This window comes from Rutidosis leptorrhynchoides, chromosome 1 (assembly GCF_046630445.1).
Source record: "Rutidosis leptorrhynchoides isolate AG116_Rl617_1_P2 chromosome 1, CSIRO_AGI_Rlap_v1, whole genome shotgun sequence".
NCBI lineage: Eukaryota > Viridiplantae > Streptophyta > Magnoliopsida > Asterales > Asteraceae > Rutidosis > Rutidosis leptorrhynchoides.
This window is the reverse complement of record NC_092333.1, coordinates 20,275,155-20,290,398: the sequence shown is the minus strand read 5'-3', so window position 1 is coordinate 20,290,398 and position 15,244 is coordinate 20,275,155. Positions and strand designations below refer to the sequence as shown.

General features: G+C 31.4%; 1 protein-coding gene across 1 annotated transcript; it reads left to right on the top strand.

Moving 5' to 3' along the window:
• Positions 1-11,510: 11,510 nt before the first annotated feature.
• Positions 11,511-14,647, top strand: LOC139857461 (OVARIAN TUMOR DOMAIN-containing deubiquitinating enzyme 1). The gene is made up of 9 exons (XM_071846217.1): positions 11,511-11,724; positions 11,793-11,858; positions 11,933-12,016; positions 12,107-12,229; positions 13,259-13,311; positions 13,446-13,495; positions 13,694-13,794; positions 13,892-14,170; positions 14,471-14,647. The coding sequence occupies exons 1-8, from the start codon at positions 11,554-11,556 to the stop codon at positions 14,150-14,152; spliced, it is 909 nt and encodes a 302-aa protein (XP_071702318.1). The 5' UTR covers positions 11,511-11,553; the 3' UTR covers positions 14,153-14,170; positions 14,471-14,647.
• The last annotated feature ends 597 nt before the right edge of the window (positions 14,648-15,244 follow it).

The window sequence follows — 15,244 nt, the reverse complement described above, 5'->3', positions numbered from 1 at the left end:
ATCATCACCTCCTGCAAAATACTCGAATCGTTTCTGTCTTCTTGGTTATTTCTGCAATTACCATAAACCACCAGTGCAGCTGCTTCTTTCCTTTTTCAGTCAGGTACAAACATAACCATCATCGATGATTTCCTGTTTATGTTCAAACATGAACCATCACCACGATCAAAACTAACATCACCATATATCATGTATAACCTTCTGTTGCTAATGGATTTTCCTTTATAAAATAATTAATTAAATAAATAAATAAAAGAAAGAAATCGAACCAGACTATTAATCACAACTGTTTCCGGTTTATTGCTGCTATATTTGAGTTCTGTGTTCTATTCAATACAAGAACCATCAACAAACATTACTTCTACTAGTTAATGAAGATAATCGAGAATCATACCTGGATGTTTACCTAATGATTTATGTGTTCGAATTCTACATCTTATTTGATCCGGTTACCTACAACCATTACTAGACCTGCACTTACAAGATGCTGCTACCGCTTGCTGTTCCTATTTAGGACTTCCGTTCAATAAAACTTTCCAATCAATTACCATCACCAAACCACGAATAACATTATTAAATTATTGCTAATGTTCTACCAATTAGTTATACAGAAATTATAAATGGATTAAAGAAATAAAGAGAAAATCTATGAATCGATTACCTACTTGATTAATACATGAACCGATTTCAGAATCAATTGATGATGATTAGATCGATGATGATGATTTGATGCAGTTACGATTATTACACGATGTTGAGTTTAACCTTCTTCCTAGATCGAACAGACACCAACCGAACATCCACCTGTTAAAGATTGCTGCTACTCTGAATCGCAATTTATACAGCTATTTTTTTCTGATTAATCGAACGATTGCTCAACCAAAGATCTAGATCGACTTGTTGCTGCTTTATCTGCTTAGATTTGGGACTGGTCGACATCATCACACACACACCCATTATCCCATCGACCGGTTTATAAAATATATTTTTTGGGCTTAGTGAATCTAATTAACAAAACACAAATGGGCTTTCCTTCTTGGATTTCTTCTTTTATATTAATGGACTCTTTTGGTTATTTAAGGTATAAGTTTTATTAATGGTTATTAGTATTATTATTATTATTATTATTATTATTATTATTATTATTATTATTATTATTATTATTATTATTATTATTTTTATTATTATTATTATTATTATTATTATTATTATTATTATTATAAAATAAAACAAATTTTTTTTATTTATTATTATCAATGATATTTTATCATATAAATTATTAGTACAAAAACTATATATGACATAACTATATTAATAAAAAAAAATTATAATAAATATTAATTATTTATTTAAAGTATATAAAATAAATATAATTAATTAAATTATTAATTAAACACATGATTAAAATAACAATTAAATCACTAATAATATATAAATTGTTCGATTACCATATTATGTATTAATATATATATGAATGATATAGGTTCGTGAATTCGAGGCCAACCCTGCTTTGTTAAATGTCGTCATATGTATTTTTACTACAAAATATAGTATAGTGAGTTCATTTGTTCCTTTTTACTCTTTACATTTTTGGGACTAAGAATACATGCGATGTTTTTTGTAACTGCTTTATTAAATGCTTTTGAAATATATTTTGAACTGCGAATACATGAAATACTTTTATAAATGTTTGACGAGATAGACACAAGCAAAACATTCCTCGAATGAATTATTATGCAGACAAAAGTTCTGCGGATTATTATTGAATTACCAAATAATGTATTGCCAATTTTTACCATTTCATGCACATGATTAAGCAAGTATGTCCTAAGTTTATCAAAACTTTCAAGATGCAAAGATATAGCCTTTTCATGTTTATTCGATTATTCCTTAAGGCTACTCTGACGTCTATTTAGACCTAGTTAGGTTTTGCTTTCTAAAGAGTATCCTATAGACATACATACTTTTAGAATTACACCTACACCTTTGATTGATAATCTAGCATTGATTTCCATAGGTGTGTCTAATTACTTAGGACTTAGCTAAAAGGTTAGTGAAACTTTTCATTTTACTTGTTTGTTCTAGGTGTTTGTCTGACGCAAACCTAATCCTAGTTTAGGAATTAAGAAAATTAATTATTCTTAAAGTTTTATAACCTCAGAGATTAACAATCATCCGTCCTAATGTGTCTAAGTGTGTTTTAGACATTTGACAACTGAACAAACGCTTATGCGTTTAACTAACAATTTCTATCAATGACGACTTTTAGTGATATTCTAATTCTTATACAAATCATGTTAGAGCATCACAATTTATCGATGTAAACTTAATATTATATCCAAAGGATGTAATATAAGTCTTTGAGCTTACTAAATCCTAGTCAAACATTAAACTTTAAAAGTTAGTTTTTGACATAAGGTTGTTTGAGATTCCTAGGCATTTTCTTTAAGAAATTTACGTTTTTATTTTGATTTTTATGACTAATTAAGTAAATTTCAAATGACTACTACTCTAGCAATTTATACAAGAATAATATCTTTTAAGTTTTAGCCTAGAATGAGTTCTATCATCACAAATGTATCTCATTAAGTATAGATGATATAAATCATACACAACCCATTTAGTAAGACTACAAAATTGAACTTTGTAAATCTATACTATACCTAGAAGACGGAGAACTTATACTACACACTTAAGGTCTAATTTGTCTTCTATTGATGTCTCCTAAGATTTGTTTGTTATGAATATTTACTTTGTTAAGGATGATCTTTTTAACACATTAGCTCAGTTAGTGATCATCATATATTACTTTTAGGTAGATCTCTAATGATTAGTTTCATGGTTGTGTGATCTAATCAAATTAAAAAAAAATGTATTGATTCAACGCACATATTGACATGTTCTTATCTTTTCACCAATTTCACTTGCAAGCATATAAGACATTCTATCTAATTGTATGCATAACATGTTTCTATTTTCAAATAAGTTGTGACCTAACTAACATTAAGATATATGCACATAGTAAGTTAGAACTCAAGTAGCACATTTACTTACAAGAAATATTACCTCTACCGATAATGGTACTTCAAATATGTCCATTACGTCATCATGTTCTTTTGTGCTCAGGGTGACATATTTATCATGAACATGTGTTTTGAGTACTTGTGATTACATCATCTTCCACCAAGCCTACAACTTGTTAGAGACACAAAACATGGTACCCAATGTTTGTTGGTTCCGAGATTGTTAGCATCAAATATTCTCACGATAACTCATCTTTGTACCTTTCTCAAAGAGTAGACTATTGTTCTTTAAGACATGTTTATATTTTAAATTTCAACAAATCAATTTCATTTCTTGAGTGAGAATAATTTATTATGTACACTTATAGTTGTTTGAGAATCACTATCACTTATATAAACAAGTGTCATTTGATGACAATAAATAGCTTTACATTTAGTAAATGTTTATATCTTTCCAATAAACAATGTAAAACTAATGTTATAACTAATTTACAAAGAATCAACATCTAAAAGTATCAAACCACGACCGATCTTAAAATTGCAAAAGCACATTTTGATCAGCGCCTATGCGGTTGATCTCACGGTCGACCGTATGTTTGACCGCCTACAAGTTTGACACTATGTTGAGTTTTATAAAGTGTGTTTTTCAAAAACTTGTGATAGATTTACTCGGGATGTCTTTCATTTGGTATCTTTAAAAATAACTTTTACTATATCACCACTTTTTATCATTTTCGAAGAAAGGTAATTCTTTTTCTTTTAAAAAAAAAAATAGTCACAAGCTAATGATTTTTGGTTTCAAGTTATAATTACCCCTAAGTAACTTTTTTTTTCTTTTTCGAGAACACTTATTTAGATGCTTAGAGTCTAATCTTCGATATTATATCTATCACTTTAAGGCTCTAAGATGTGTGACAACCTATGTATTCTATCATGTAAGATCAAATTATCAAGAACACATTAAGCAATAACTCATGTCATTTTTTTTTCATGCAAGGATTCAAGGAACAAGTAATTTCAATTATCACATACATTGCATAGACCTAAGTTTCATGACAAGTTTCAACGTACTTCTATTGTGTACACTATTGTTGTGATTTTGACCCAACCCCACATTTTTCTTTACATCCTTTTATTTTTCAAAAATTAACTTTGTTTATTCAAAGAATGTTTCTTTGTTTAAGTTTTTCATTTTAATCAAGGTTTTGTTAATTATTACAACATTTAAAGTACACAAGCTTTATAATATTAAATAAACCTATTAATTTATATATTATTGCTAGAAGGAAGCAAACTTACCTCACCATGTAAATGGTGGTATTTTTCCTCAATGTAGTGGATGTAAGTTTGAGCATTCGAGTTCGATCCTTGACTTCCACATCCCTTGAGTGTCTTGAAGTTGCTTCTTATATGAAAACTTTCATCGTGATTCAAGACTAACTCTTCCAAACTCTTTTGCGTTCTTCAACCAAGTAGAGCTTAGTTCCAAGATCTTTGACTCGGGTTTTTGCACAAAGTAGTTTTAGTCACAAAAACGTTTTTTGGAGCAAAGATTCGAGCAACCGCTCTGATACCAATTGTAAGTAACTAGAGGGGGTGTGAATAGTTACTTAGTGGTTTCTTAAAACTTTTTCAAAATCTTTAACGATCAAAACATAAGTTTTAAGTGTGGGAGCGTTTGTGTTTGTTAATGCAAGTATGTAAAGTATGTAAGTGCACAAACACAAGGATTTATAGTGGTTCGGGTGGATATTAACTAATCCACCTTAATTCACTCCCCAATTCTACGAATTAAGACTTTTCTTCACTATGATACCCCAAACCCGGTGGAGTGTCCGGATACAACACTAGCTCCTCGATAAGCCGCTACTCATGAACCCTTATGTCCCTTTGAAGAATTCACAAACACCAAATGCTCTTACCACAAGATCCTAATGCTCTAACCTAGTGAAATCACAACTACCTTCTAGATCCCTTTAAGAAGATAGCTTACAAGTAAACTTATAGCTAAGCTTACAATCACTTATAGTTCTTCAATAGGTTACACCAACTTAATTCTCAATGGAATTGATCAACTTCCTAGATCCCTTTAAGGAAGCTGAATCATTAAGCAAGATGGTGTTTCCTATCATAAGAACTATCTAGCTTCCTTGACCCCCTAAGGAAGTGTCTTACAAAGTAAACTTAAAGATACAAATGATATGTACAAAGTTTACATTTCAATTCTACTTAGTGTAAGTAGAATCTCTCTTTCTCTCTTATAATCTCTCCATTGATATGTGCTTGAGGCTTGGGAGATCAGTAGATATGACTTTGAAAGAATGTTGGAAAGAAGTGGTCTTCTAGTTTGGCAAAGTGGTGTATTTAAATTCCAAAAAAATATTGACAGACAAAACTGTTGTTGAAGCACGGTCGTCCGTGTACTCAGCCTTACAACTTCTGTCAGCATTTTATTATATCCGTTGGAGCTCCTTTTTCTTTGAAATTTTGGCTTCTTTACCCAATATAGAGCCTTCAAAATATGCTTAATTCACCTAGAAGTTAACTCCATTACCCCTTTGATCTTGGACATATGCATGGAGGTTGACATGTGCTAGCTAAAGAGGAAAGTCCAATGTCCTTGACCATTGTTATTGATTTCTTAATTGGGTAATTGCAGATTTTTGTCCCTTGACAAAGCACAAAGCTCCAAACACAATAACCCATGAATCTTACACTTTGTCAATACTTGGATGAAAGTATCATACCTCATTGGTTGCTTGCAACAAGTTAATTTTGACTAGTTTGATTATAATGAAGAATCCTTTAACTAGTTGCTTTAATCATCCTTTGACAAACCACAAGCCTCCAAAACTTCACTAGCCCATTTTAATACCTTGCCATCTTCTTAATGGAAGTGTCTTGCTCTTTAGAACATACTTGCATCTTGATTGAACTAGTTTGATTCTAGTTGGAGCTTAAATGAACCTTGTTACAACCTTGACTAGCTTGAATATAATTAAAACTTACATACATACAAATGGTACTTAAAAGTAATGGGAGAGCACCTCTTTAATTGGGACTTTGATGACCATTATTAGTATGTATTTAAATGAAATTTTGTAACACTTGAAAAGTAAAACACTTTTGTGTTTAATCTTATTTGAGCTTAAAATGTCATTAAGATGTCGTTAGGTGTGATTAGTAAAATTAACATCTTTTGGTTCAAAACTCTTTTGAAATCAAAGAAGGAAACTATTATATGTATGTTTAAAAAGGTTTTGTAAATTATAGATGTCTCAAAGTGGTCTATCTTAAAGTGGATGAATTTGGTTACAGTGAAAACTGCGGTTGAACTGCTGTCGGCCGTGAGGTTAGCCGTAGATTGACAGTTTTAGAAAAAGGTGCAATCGTTGGAACAGGGTATTCAAGGTCAGACTCACGGTCGACCGTGGTGCAGCCGCATAGCAATTTTACCAAGTTAATTATTTATGTATTGGTCTTTTGCTAGAGACAGTTTAAGCTTGTGAACTCATGTCGTCTTACATATGATTAAGCACTTATCTCTTTTGTGTCATCATCAAAATAAAGTGATTAACTTTTGAATATTATCATTGAATTCTCAACCAACATGTTGATACTCATTCTTCTTGTCGACAATACCGCGTCTTATGGAGAAAAACTCTTCTACTATTATCCACTGTAAGCCCATTTTCTTTACTCAATTATTAACACATAGCATGTTTGGTTGACAGCTTTTAGGAGCTCTTAGCTTATAGTTTTTATGAAAAAACTCCTAACTAATAAAAAGTTTCGTTTAGTTAAAAGAGCTTAAAGCTTTTAGATTTAGGGAAAAAACTAAAAACTAAAAGCTAATTGAAGTAGTTTTTGAGAAAAAGCTCTTAGCTTTTTGCCATTTTACCCACACACATATAAAAAGCTAATAGTTAAAGGCATGTTTGGCAACAAATTTTTTGAAGTTTTTAGCTTCTAGCTTTTATTAAAAGGCTCCTATCAAATAAAAAACCTCGTTTGATCACAAGAGCTTAAAGTTTTTCGAGAGAGGGAAAAGTTAAAAGCTTAAAGCTAATTGAACTAGCGTTTGAGAAAAAGCTTACACTTTTTTGTCATTTTATTGTTTATTTTAACAATTTCAGCTATCATGTCAAACACCTAAGTATAAGAAACTAACAACTACCAGCTACCGGCTATCAGCTAAAAGCTAGTTTTGCCAAACATACTCTTTCTTTAAAATGTAGTCAAGCTTTTAAATTTAATATATAATAATAGAATTATTATTATTATAATATTTGATATAACTAAAAGCTTTTGTACTCCGTACTACTTTATGTGACGATCGCTCCAAATCCATATGGACAATACGTCATTCATTGATTTCATTGCGAGGTATTTGACCTCTATATGATACGTTTTGTAAACATTGCATTCTTTTGAAAAGGCACACCATAAATGAATATTTAAATCAAAGGTTTTCAACATCTGATGATTTCTACATATAGACAATCACTGTAAATAATAGTTTACAATAGTACTTCCGTTGACAGTACAGTCAAAATAAGATACATGGTGATGATTTGGTGAATGCAACGTTTCCTTGAAAAATATGCCATGTATGACTCCATGCACATAGCTTGTCTAACATATAAGCAAACAGCGGAAGACTTCTAGGAAACCTGAGAATAAACATGCTTCAAGTGTCAACACAAAGGTTGGTGAGTTCATAGTTTTAATATTACACATAATCCGTATATCAATGTGGATTACAAAAGTTCAGTTGTTTTATTCAAAGCGTTTATCAATAGGTTTTACATAAAAGGGGGATCACAAGATTTCAGTTGTTTCATCCGAAACGTTTATCAATCGGTTCTACAAAGTTGAGCACCCTGGTAACTAAACTTTAACGTATATATAATTTGTACCCTTTGTATAATCATCTTAATAATACACGCAAACCAACGTGTACGCTTATCAAATAGCATACGTCCGTTAAAAGGCTAGCGCTCTAGCTCGGACGGGGATGTCAAGCCCTATGGATCCATATACTACTACTCGCGCCCACCAGTTCTTATAACTGACGGTTAACAGTTACCAAAGCTAAGGGATTTTCGGTTCAAACTCAGTGTAGAATTTAGTATGTACTTGTATCCATTGCGTTTAAAATAAAGTGCATGTATTCTCAGCCCAAAAATATATATTGCAAAAGCAATTAAAAAGGGATCAATGAAACTCACACATATAAATATTGTATATCGGTTAATAAAGCATTTGCATGTATTCTCAGCCCAAAAATGTAGAGAGTAAAAGGGATTTTATGAAACTCACGCATATAAATCTAGTATTTTTAGTATTTATAAACAGTCGCATGTATTCTCAGCCCAAAAATATATTGAGTAAAAGGGATCATATGAAACTCACAGTTTAATATTGATATACAATATTGCAGGAAAGCACGTAGACGCATTGGAGATAATAAGCACGAGGTTTGATTCACAAAAATACCCCCGAATATTACCCATAACCTCCTTGGCAATAACCCATATTTTCCTTAGCTCTAGCTTTCTCGGAAACTCGTTTTGAAAAATTACTTGGACAGCACTCCGTCGTAATATTTTATGTACATTATTATTTTTGTATCGCAAAAATAATAACACTAATAATAAAAATAATAAGATTAATAATAATCTTATTAATAATAATAATAATAATAATAATAATAATAATAATAATAATAATAATAATAATAAAATAAATAAATACGGAGTAAAAATAATATATATGTGTGTGTGATTTATCTGGCCAAAACTCGAGAATTTATAGCACTTGGCCTGAAATTTTGCCTCATGCGATCGCATGGATTTTGGGCATGATGGCCATGCGATCGCATGGCCTCAATTTCCAGCTCAGAATCATTTGTCCATTTGTTTGTCGACATGATAAAATATTAATATAATATATATAATTTAAATAATTAATTATATATTATATTAAATTCACGTGCATAGTTGACTTGTAATTTTTGTTCCGATAAGTCGTACGTCATCACTCGACTTATGTCCCGGTTCCAGTTTTTCGAATGTCCTTTCGTACCTTTAGAAAACTTGCATTTTACGTTTCGTGTCACGTACCTTTGTCAAAATATAGTCTTAAATTATCCATAAACTATACCACTCATAGTATATCTTAAACTTTCAAATGTTTTGGTCATTTACTTCTATAAATCATCGTCTCGCTATTTGTTAATATATATATAATATATACATTTTCATTTTGAAATAGTGTTACTGTAGCAAAGTTACTGTAGCAAAGTCATTTTTTACTGTAGCAATTCACTGTAGCAAAGTCAATTTCACTGTAGCAAATAGTGATTTTTGAAAACACTGTAGCATTTTGGGTACTGTAGCAATTTGAAAATACTGTAGCAAATTAGTATTTTACTTGTTCATCTTAAACGTTTTAGTTAACTTATCTAAATATCAATCGAATCAATAATCGAATGTTACTATCGTTTACTAAATAACTTGAAATCATATATATTCAAATAGATATATAAACCAATAAGTTTAATGTACGGTATAATGCAATTAAAACTTTGTTACGTTTTCAAGTTATAGTATATATATGTATCTGTTTACATATAATGGTTCGCGAATCGTTGAGAACAACCGAAGAGTAATTGAATAGTTCAAAATTTTGAGATTCAACTTCATAGGCTTTGCTTATCGTGTCGAAGTCATTAATCATTTAAGATTAAGTTTAAATTTAGTCGAAATTTCCGGGTCATCACACTTTAGGTGGCGCTTGGTTCGAGGATTTGAAATCCTATCATGCGGTTCAGGGATTTGAAATCCCGGGATTTGTAAAACGTAAACGTAAAACGTTAAAAATAAATCGCGAATATAAAACGTAAAACGTAAATGTAAACGTAAAACATAATCGTAACACGTAAACGTAAAACTTAAATCATAAATCGTAAAATGTAAACATAAAACGTAAAACGTACGTGAAACGTAGCGCGAACGTAACACATGAACGTAAGACGTGAACGTAAATCGTAAACTATAAAATGTAACGTAAACTATAAAATGTAACGTAAACAGTAAAATGTAACCGTAAAACGTAATCGTAAACGTAGAACGTAACGCGTAAACGTACACGTAAAACGTAAAACATAAGCGTAAAACGTAAGCATAAAACGTAAGCGTAAAACGTAGGCGTACACGTAAGCGTAAACGTAAAAGTAGAACGTAAAACGTAACACGCAGATGTAAAACGTAAACATAAAATATAAACCGTAAATCGTAAACGTAAATTGTACACCGTAATGGTAAACATGAATAATGACCAACATAGGTTTTCAAATCCTTCATATATACAACGGATTTTAAAATCTCATGTTCATGAAATTTTAAAATCACCAGTAATTTGAAATCCTCCAACCAAACATAAGATTTCATGGGATTAGAAATGTAAATCTATCAAAATCCCTAGAAATCTCAAGAACCAAACGCACCTACTTTTCTAGTAAAATACTAACTAGTTTTTTTTCTCTTGAAAAAAAGAAAAAAGAATTTTAAAAAAATACAGTAAAAATATAATATTCCCAAAACAAATCTACAGAGTTGAGCGTGTATAAAAAGCCGCCCAAACGTACATTCATCAACATCACATTCTTTTCTTCACTTTCAACTCTCACAACTCACGCATCATCTATTTCATTTTAATCCGCAAATCTTCTCCTTACAGGTTCGCTATTTCTCTAGTTTTAATCCAAATTAGGGTTTTATACATTCCATTTCTTGTTCCGTTATTAAATTTAGTTTATATCTATAATATAATTATTATTTATTGCGTCAAAATTAGGGCAACTAGAACTTATCTTTGCGATGTTATCTCAATTGATCTTACTGTATAAATATTTACTTTGTATTCTTGATTCATAAGATGTTGTTATGCAACTGATTCTATACTTTCTTTGATTATCGGTTTATTCTTAATTTTGCAATCATCTATTCCAACACATGTACACTGCAATTATTTCATTATCTCATGCAGATGAAATTTGAATTTTATTATGTACAACTGTTAGATTACGGGTCGTTTAGTTTAAAAAAAAAAAATTATCAAGTCTTGAAGAAGCATCGAATGTATGATGCTTCAAGGCTATACACTAGCGTTCACTTGATCTTGAGATAGTTAAAATTGCTGTCAATCATAGTCGAATTTTAATGACCCAAGCTATCTATCGATTGCAATGTTACATTTGTGAGCGTCTTCTATGTTTTAACTACATCCGAACATGTTTGTTTAATCTTATTTAGAGCTATTAATGGTAATTTTATCATCATCATCATCATCATCGTTTTACTTAAACGCAGATATAACCTAAATGGCTTCTTACTTGTTTTAACGCGTAACAGGCTCTTTGGAAAAGTAATAGCAGCAGTTTAAGTGGATATACTTCGGTAGTATTGTCATTGCTTATTGTTGGTTAAGAGGTTGCAAGATTTCATCCATTTCTTAGCTGAACAAGATGCAGAACAAGGATGAGATCCCAGTTGAACCAGAAACAGAGTCCACAGCATTCATCACAGACTATGAAGCTGATGGTGATTGGTCCAATTACAAGGACAGTGATGTTATGAAACAACAGACTGCAATCTGGGAAGAGGATGCAGCAAAGTTTCCATTTGTTGGTGATAAGGTAATACTTTATCTACGTAGTGTACTTAAATATAATCATGTTAGATTAACATTATTTTGTTAATGCAGGAACCTCTCACTTCTTTAGAAGCTGAATATAAGTTGGGGAGTCCCATTTTACTGGAGAAAATAAAGGTACAGTTTGCCTATCTGTTTTATAATATTAGTAGTGTCTGTATTTTCTGTAAGTGGTTTGAACTATCATACAGGTGCTAAGTGAACAATATGTTGCCATTAGAAGAACGCGTGGAGATGGGAACTGTTTCTTTAGGAGTTTTATGTACTCTTATCTCGTATGTCTGATTTCCTTACGCTGACCCTTGTTCTGAAATACACCGTTTGCTAACCTGATGGTTTAAGCTTTGTTTTTTTTCATGTAAAAGGAACATCTTCTGGAATCTCAAGACCGTGCAGAGGTTGAACGCATTAAAGTCAGCGTTGAAAACTGCAGGAAAACACTTCAGGATTTAGGTTATGCTGACTTCACATTTGAAGATTTTTTTTCGGTAAGTGGTTCTTCCATATTTGATCCATTTTTCTCTGATGGCTCATAATTTATTCTGTTAATTGTGGGTTGAACTTACCATTGAATGATCATTGATAGCTCATATTGGTTTCACAAAAATGCTTTTCTTAAGATAATGCTAAAAAAACTTAGGCAGTGTATAGAGTCCTAAATGACACCTTTTATAAGTACTGTAGTATATACAGGGTTACAATATGAAATATAAGAAAGACAATTATTATTTGATAAACATAGCATCTTACAGACAAATTATGATGTTTGCAGTTTGTAACACAAGCCCAAGTTGGGATGCTCCAAAATTCTCTGTGGATACATGTATTTTTATTATCATTGTTATCTTGGATCTTGGATTAAAACATCGGACATGAATGAGCTATAAAAAACTAACAGATAATATGTTGAGCGCCTTTTGGATATATTTAGTGTTGGCATATAATTATATGTATAATTGGCTCTGTATCCTCTATTAGCAGTTACCAGGTGGTGTTACTGCTGATGATGCAATCATACCAGTGTTAGAAATATATCTTAGTAGTTTATGCCATTTGAAAATAAAAGTGAACTCTAATTTTGAGGCACAAGTTTATAACATGGACAAGAGAAGCAATGAATATTAATGATTTTCAGTGTCGTTATATTAAACCAAATCTAATAATATGCAGTTCATTGTGTCTCAGAATATCAGTCCTTACTCATGAATACATGATGTCCTGATAAACACCAGTCTCAGACTCTCAGCTTGTCTTTTCTTATTAGTAACTGAGTTAAAATATCTACACCTGTATATATAAATGATTTTGGATTTCTTGAATAATTCTTAAGGCATTTTTAGCTCGTTCTTACTTCTATATCTTCTACTTTCTCCTTGTGCCTTCACTATTTTTGTGCAGCATATTAGCTGTGTATATATCAAAACCCTTAGTTACTAGAATCTTGTGTGATTTACCTGCTTTTTTTTTTTTTTTTTTTTTTTTTTTAACTTTGAAATTTGAGAATTTGTTCCAAACAGCTGTTTATCGAGCAGCTGGATAGTGTTCTTCAAGGGAATGAAGATTCTATAAGGTTTGTAGACTGAAACTCTGAAATATCAGATTTCAACTTCAATTGAACTTGGAACAAACTGAAATGCAGATTAATAAGTACAGTAAAAAGTCAAGTGTTTTCGAAAGCCTGATTTCATGAATTTTTGTTTTCAGTCATGATGAACTTGTTGCGAGAAGTCGCGATCAGTCGGTATCAGATTATGGTTAGTATTGACACGTTGAAATGGAATTTATTAGAGTTAGCAGTTTTTAATCCATTTACCTATTTATTGGTCCATTTGGGATATGGTTTTCCCTACCGGGTGAAAATTAATAAAACAATAGCTAAATCGAAAATGGGTCAAACGTATAAAGTAAAACGTGTAAACTGCATCCTGATTGGTTGATTTTGCTGCATGCAGTGGTGATGTTTTTCAGGTTTGTTACCTCCGGGGAAGTTAGGAAACGCTCAGAATTCTTTGAACCATTTATACTCGGTCTTTCAAATATAACTGTAGAGCAGGTAATTTCCTGGCTGAACTTCTCCTATGAGCATTTTTTTTTTTATTTGGTTTTTGTATACATAATTTATCTTTCTTGAACTACTTTATTATACACAGTTTTGTAAGACATCTGTGGAGCCCATGGGTGAAGAAAGTGATCATGTTCATATTACAGCTTTGTCTGATGCATTGGGTGTTCCGATTCGTGTTGTGTATCTTGATCGTAGCTCATGTGATAAGGAAGGGGGTGCTAGTGTCAACCATCATGATTTCGTTCCAGCCTCAGATCATGCTACTAGTGAGAGCAGCTCTGATACAAACCCGTCCATCGTCTTGCTATACCGACCTGGTCATTATGACATACTGTACAAAAAGTGATAACGTCATGTGTTTCTGGTATGCTGCTACCCATCCTTACTTATATTACCTAAAAGATGACTAAATGGGCAGGTCAAACAAGTTGGGTAATGGGTAACTTTTTACTACTAGTCACTATTTGTTGGGTGATGGTCTGGACCACAGCCACTTTCTGTTTTTCTTTGGTTGTGATATGTTATGTGTTACATAATATATAATGTAATTTATTAACTGTATTAAAAATCTGTTTGACTTGCTTGATCCACTTCTAATTTCACATGTTGTAATTTTATAGAGGTGTTTCTTTGGAATTTGAAACTAATAATAAATTCATTGTAGGTTTCAACTGTGATCGCAAATGCAAAAGGCAAAGGGAATGGTTTCAAAAACTTTGATTACATTTCTTCATTTTGTATACTTGGATATGAAGTCGTTAACGTTTTCTATCAAACCTGTACCAGTGATAAACAAATGTGTTGCCTTTTGGTTTGCTATTAACCGTGGCTTTTCGTTGCATCTTTTATGATTTGGTGCAAGTAATAATAGGTGTCTACAATTTCTTTAATATTGACTTGCAACCCCAATAAAACTCTCAACGGTTGGCTGTTGAGGAGTTTTTTTTCTTCTGATGATGATATGGAGTATGAACAATGCTACACATAAAATTTTACAACTAACTTCTTATGAAATGAGCTAGTAAATTAGTCCAACCACCAAATAATTTTACCTTGTTTCTTATATTTTTGGTAAATGTCGGTTTATAAATTTATTAAAATTTATGTCAATTTATTGTTTCTCATTTAATTTAATATATGCTTTCGAGATTCATCCTTGAGTACACTCGGTTCTACCCGAATGTTATGACAAAGTTAGATACTTAGATATTACTGGTAATACATTTTTAGAAGACAAAATTGTTTAAATTGTTTATCTTAAATACATTACTTATTTCCAATTACATTCTTGGTCCTAACGAAAGTTAACTGTCCTATTAAGTTGTACTCATCTGCTGGTCACATGATTATGTCCTCATTCCTTTCCTTCATTCGTGGTTTTTTTTCCTTCATCCTCATCTTCACTTCATCTTGTTCAAGCCTTTTCATTTCTTCATCT